We start from the raw sequence: 5,997 nt of genomic DNA on the forward strand, positions 1-5,997 counted from the left end.
CCCTTTTTATCCTTTTGAATTCTCAACTTTATTTAGTGAAAGCTAAAAAAGGAAAAAAAAAAAAAAGAAACTACAAATATACTGTCTTTAGATTTTATACCTTTATACAAATATGACATCATAAAATGCAATACGAAAACTGAAGGATGAGGACAGTGATGACTTCTTTTGCTACTGTTTTTTCCATATTATATTAGTATTTAAAAAAAATTGTATTTAAAAACAATTGAAAAAAAGGTTGGAATAATTCTTGAGAAAACAAAATCACAAAGTATGGTAGGATTTAGAAATAGAACCAATGAACCCATTAAGTGCAACACAGACTGAATTTTATTATATTTTTTAAAGAATTGTGTTTTCTCTTTGGTCTTAGAAAACTTCTATGAAAAAAAAAAACTTCTATGAAAAAGTAAAAATTCTTAAATATCAATTCTTACTAACTGTCATAACTACTCAAAAATAAACTAAAAAACTGAAGTTAGGCCCAATGGTACCTAACATCTGCTAATGGCTATAATAAAAAAAATCATGTAAGTTCATTAAAAGTTAGAATTGCCCATTATTTATGAAGTACAATTAAAACTTACTTGATAGGAAAATCTACTAAGGTATCCAACTTGTCTCTCATGTAGCGACTGTAAGAAAATCTCTTGAGATGCACCACAAGTACTGGAGGCAGGGACCACAGGTCTAATTTCTTTGTGGCTTGTTGATGTTCTTTACAATTTGGACAATACCTAACAATAAAAATAACTATTTAAAGCTTAAACAAACAACTCTCATTAATGAAAACAATAGACAATTAAAAAAAGTTTGGAGTTTTACATGTTTTTTAAAAAATTTTTCCTAGAGGGTGTGCATGCTCACTGGAGAGACAAGAGAAAGCGAGAGAGACAGACAGACAGAAAGAGAAAGGGAAAGTGAGAAAGTAGCCCACCATGTGGGATGGTCACACTGCAATCCTTTCTCTATTTCTCCTTTCAAGATTTTGGGCACACATACCCAGTGTTTTTTCAAGCTGTCAGGCTTGTGACTTGAACCATATAGTTGCCTCAACCACCAGGCCACTGCTAGCCTGGTAAGTTTTATATTTACTCAATGAGTAATTACTATATGCCTAATACGTACTAGGCTGAAGGTAGCTTTCTTATTATTTGCAATACACTATAAAAACAGGCTTGACACATTTTTCTGGTCCATTATAAATTAATATGCAAGTAAAGATTCAAAGAAATTATGAGGGCTAGATTATGTACTGTTTAGTAGCTGAAAGGACTTGATGTACAACAAACCTATGCTACATCAAATACAGGTATTAGAAGACCTCAAAACTTTTGGGCTGTAATACAGTAACACTAGGAAGCCATAACTTTCCTAAGAAACTTGTTTCCAAATGGGTTGCCAAGTTAGTAATTTTTTGGAAAAAGTACATTTCATTATTAATAGTAAAATATTGTAAAACACACTAAGAATAGTACTAAAGAAGTTTCCATTCTTCTCAAGACTATAACTTACTATAGACAGAAAAATTTATAACCACTTTTCCAACTGGATATAGCACATATCTGATAACAGATCCTTAAAGAAAATAATTAGAAACATTATTTAACTTTGTCTCTTACCAGGGATCTTCAGCACCTAGCTTTTCTTTTGTTGTAAAAAGCTCAATGCAATCTTTTAATTTCACAAAGGGTTTTTTAGGAGGTTTATATTCCACACTTTCATGTTTTTCAAAATCCTAAAGAGAAGTATTTCTTGAGTTAAGAGAACAAATGAAACAAAATGCATTTTAGTGATACCATCTTGCTATGAATAATAATGAAAACCCCCTAAGCTTACTTAAAAAAAAAATCATAAAGCTTATTTTAGCTGAGATTTATACCACACTTGTAAATAACTCTGGTGTATGCCTATATAGCTGACTAAAACATGTAAACCAAAAGCATATTAAAAACTAACTCTTTACTTTGAAAAAGGGAGGGGGAGCCTTTTTGCAGTCTTTCTCTTATAGTTCATGACCATTTTTTTTTGTGTGTGGGGGGGCAAAATAAACATATTTAGTAGACTATAACAAAACAGTATCAGTAGCTCTGGTAATTAAAATAATGTTAATAAAGGAAAGGTAAAGGAAGAATGAGTGATAACTTACCTCAGCAGCATTTTCATCAAAATATCGTTTTTTCAAATCAGGATCCCAATCCAAAGCAAGAAAAGATCTTTCTAAGGTAAAAAACATATTTTTTCTTTAAAATTTAACAGGTGTTCATGTTAAAATGAATGTTTTAATGTTAGGATAAATACAAAAATAAACAAAATAACATTTTCTAGTTGTACTAGGTGATTAGGGCAAAAAGCTATTTCTGAGTCACTGAAATAAGATAGATAAGTAAATGGCATTTTTCATAACTGGGCTGAATTTTATGCTTTTCACCTAGAACAACAGCATGGCTTGTTCAGGTTCAGTGTTCAAGACATTTTTACAAATACTCACCATCTAGCCTAAGCTGCCTATCATCAAATCTTATATGCCTGGTATCATCTTTGATGTAGTTGATATCAGTATTGCCTAAGTTGTTGAACTGGAATGTAAACAATCGTTTTTTGTGTCCCATGAGTTGACCTTTGCAAGTTTCCTCAGTACATAATCCATTTTCAGAATCATTATCTCCACCAACTGAATCTTCAGACTGACTGTTTTCATTCTCTGAGGGAAGTTCTTGATCCTGGCTGGATTCATCATCTGGCTCATCTGTTTCCATTTCACCTGATTTTAGATATTAAAGATCTTTAAGTGAACCAATATCACATTTAAAAATAATAATATTATTTTCTCCAGGTATGCAATATATATATATATATTTATGGAGAGGTTTTTGCTATAGGGCATGTGCGCTCACCAGACAGAGACAGAGAGACAGAAAGTGAGAAATTCCCCCTGGGGGGATGGCCACGCCACAATCCCTTCTCTATTCTCCTCTCAGGATCTTGGGCATGCAAGCACACGCACCTGGCGTGAGTTTAAGCCACCAGATCTGGGACTTGAACCGTGGTTGACTACCTGGGAGTCCAGCAACATAGACATTATGCCAACTGCTGTTCCAGGTTTGCAATATTTTTAAAAATCCTTAATCCTCATTTTCTTAACTTGTTCTCTGAAGCAATAATCTAAATTGCAATTTTTTTTTAATAGCTTGCTAGAGGGTATATATGCTCAAAAGAGAGAGGTAGAGAGAGAGTGAATGTGAAAAAAAATCATCCCCCGGAGGAGATGATCTCGCTGCAATTCTTTCTTCCTCCATTCTCCTCTTGGGATTCTGGGGTGCACGCACACATTCCTGGTATGGTTTTCAAGGTGCCGGGTCTGGGACTCTAACCAGGAGTTGGCCATATGGAATCTAACTGCCTCAACCTCCATGCCACCTGTTGGTTCAATCTGAGTGAAATTTAAGAGGAAAGTCTTACTTGGTGAGCCTTCTTCATGTATGCCATTTGGGCCATTTCCATTAATATTTTGGTCCTTACAGCAGTGTAGGGATCCTTCAGTTTCTTCAGTATCAGTAGATATTTTGACATAACGACTTAAATAAAACAAAAAATTAAACAAGTTCAGTTCTAAACAGGTAAGAACTTTAATAAAACAAAACTTATTGACGTAGTAATAGCAAACCTTTCATGAATTTAACAAGACATTCAAATTCAAGATACAGTACCGTAAAGTGCAACTGGCTAATAATGTGTGTTTTGGTTATTTTATATAAAAAAAAAAAATTACTTCAAGGTTTTACATCCTTTTTTAATGTTAAAAGCCTGTAACAATTTATCAACTTAAAATATTATATAAAAGACCTTCATTTAAATGATAAATATTGCTAATGTGATCTTCATCTGTTTTAAAATCAAAATACTTAGGTATGCAAGAAAACACTGAATATGTCAGCTCTAAAGGATTTAAAAAGGGGGTTAAATAGTATTCTTTATAACCCTATAATTCAAATCAAGGTTTTTAGAAAGTTATAAAAATGGGCTATCAATCATGAAAGTTTATCCCTTTAAATAAAACTACAGGAATGAAATCTTGAACTAGCAGTGTGCATAAAAAAATGAAGAGTCTGACATTTGCTATGATTTCAGAGCACACACATGTATTACAGTTAATAATAACTTCCTATTTCTTTCTAACTGTAAGCTTTGGTGTAAAACAGCTAAAACACTTTATGCTTTCTGGGGTTGAGATGACCTTAGTAATGTATTTTACATGATCAAGAATGTTGATTAAACTATAATTTGATTTTTAAAATTGCTAACCGTCTAAACAAATTAACATAATACAGGTTTGTCTACTTATGCTCTGATAGCACCACACATAATTTACGTTTTATTTTTTTTTAATTGCCAGAGGGTGCAAGTGTCCATTAGAGCCAGAGAAAGAGGGTGTGATCATATTGCAATGGAGCTTGGTCACATCCCAATCTCTTCTTCTACATCCTACTGGGATTCTGGGCATGCAGGCACGGAGACATGCACATGCACCCAATGTGTTTTTTTTCAAGTTGCCAGAAATGGGATTCGAACTGCAGTATGGCCCTGTAGGAAATGGCTTTCTTAACCAGTAGGCAATGGGGCTGACCCAATATTTTTACTTTTATTACCTATTTTATTATTTTAATTTATTTAACTCCCATATTTGTTTTATCAATGCCGAACTGTCTGTCACTTACCACATTCTCAAAAGCAGGAGATTATAAAGTTTATCTTCAGTATTGTTTCGTGGTACAGCCATAAGAAAAGGCTGACCAAAAAGTGAAGAACCAGTATGGTGGGTGTAACTTGAGTGCCTAAATTTTTCTCTTAGGCAAACAGGAATAACCACATGCTCTGTGTCTTCTGTTCTATTGATATTGATTTCAAACCTGTAGGACAAAATTGACCATAAACTCTCAAATTTTTACATAATTTCTTCCTGTTTTTCTCAAATAATAATGAATTTTATACTTACACATAAATATCATCCCGTTCCATAATACTACTAAGGTTTTCATCCATAGCAAATATTCTGTGAAATCTATGATTGTATATATCAGTAACTATCATCTAAAAAGAAATACAACTCTATTAATTTTCTGTTTTTTCAATATTAATAAACACCAACTTAGATACACTGACCCCCAAAACATCTTACCTTATCTGCAGGTACTCCTGATAAAGCAGACAATGCTGTACAAAGGTCTAGTATGTTTCCAATTTTGGGGACAACCACTTTGTACTAAAAAACAAAAAAAAATGTAATAAATTTATTACTTTGGAAAAAATAATCAGTAGATAAAATATTCAGTAGAAAAAACTGGCCTCAGGGCCAGCAGGTGGTGTGGTGATTAAGGGAGCTGGATTCCCACGTTGCCCACTGTGGTTTGAGTCTAGGACCTGGTAGACTGCTTTCTCACTTGCCCTCCCTCTCCCTCTCACTCTGTCCCTCTCTGGTTAAAATAAAATAAATAAATAAAGTTCAATAAAATAATTTAAAAAGATGAAAAAAACTGACCTCATGGTTGCCTCCTGACATTCATTTGGCTTACAGTATATGTCTCACATCCTGTCACAATGTCTGTATGGATGATTTATCTTAGCCCTATAGTTCCCTGGCTCCTTAATTCAAAAACCTCCATTTGTATTCAATCATAGTCAACTTCCTCTCCACTTCTCTCACTTCTTAAACTATAATAGTCTAACTACGATTTCTTTTTCCTGGAAATTCGTTCTTATCCATTCTAGGCTTGCAATGTGATGTCTAGTCCTTTAAATCTCAGTATTCTCAAAAGTCATCTACGACAAACCTATAGCTAACATTATACGGAATGAGGAAAAGCTGAAAGCTTTTCCACTAAAAACTGGTACAAGACAAGGCTGCCCACTTTCTCTGCTCCTATTCAATATAGTACTGGAAGTCCTAGCCAATGTGATCAGACAAGAGAAGGAAATAAAAGGATTTCCAATAGGGAA

General features: G+C 33.6%; 1 protein-coding gene across 4 annotated transcripts in view; it reads right to left on the reverse strand.

Annotated features, from left to right (window-relative positions):
- USP15 (ubiquitin specific peptidase 15) overlaps nucleotides 1-5,997 on the reverse strand; it is a 152,410-nt gene that overhangs the window by 11,432 nt on the left and 134,981 nt on the right. For all 4 annotated transcript variants that reach the window (XM_006154147.3, XM_014590038.2, XM_006154146.3 and 1 more), the window contains 8 exons: nucleotides 5,180-5,263; nucleotides 4,997-5,091; nucleotides 4,719-4,910; nucleotides 3,463-3,578; nucleotides 2,492-2,764; nucleotides 2,150-2,220; nucleotides 1,623-1,738; nucleotides 588-737 (listed from right to left, as the gene is read on the reverse strand). In XM_006154147.3, coding sequence (XP_006154209.1) covers nucleotides 588-737; nucleotides 1,623-1,738; nucleotides 2,150-2,220; nucleotides 2,492-2,764; nucleotides 3,463-3,578; nucleotides 4,719-4,910; nucleotides 4,997-5,091; nucleotides 5,180-5,263 — 1,097 coding nt within the window. The remainder of the gene's footprint in view (nucleotides 1-587; nucleotides 738-1,622; nucleotides 1,739-2,149; nucleotides 2,221-2,491; nucleotides 2,765-3,462; nucleotides 3,579-4,718; nucleotides 4,911-4,996; nucleotides 5,092-5,179; nucleotides 5,264-5,997) is intronic.

This window comes from Tupaia chinensis, unplaced genomic scaffold (assembly GCF_000334495.1).
Source record: "Tupaia chinensis unplaced genomic scaffold, TupChi_1.0 Scaffold000395_1, whole genome shotgun sequence".
Classification (NCBI taxonomy): Eukaryota; Metazoa; Chordata; class Mammalia; order Scandentia; family Tupaiidae; genus Tupaia; species Tupaia belangeri.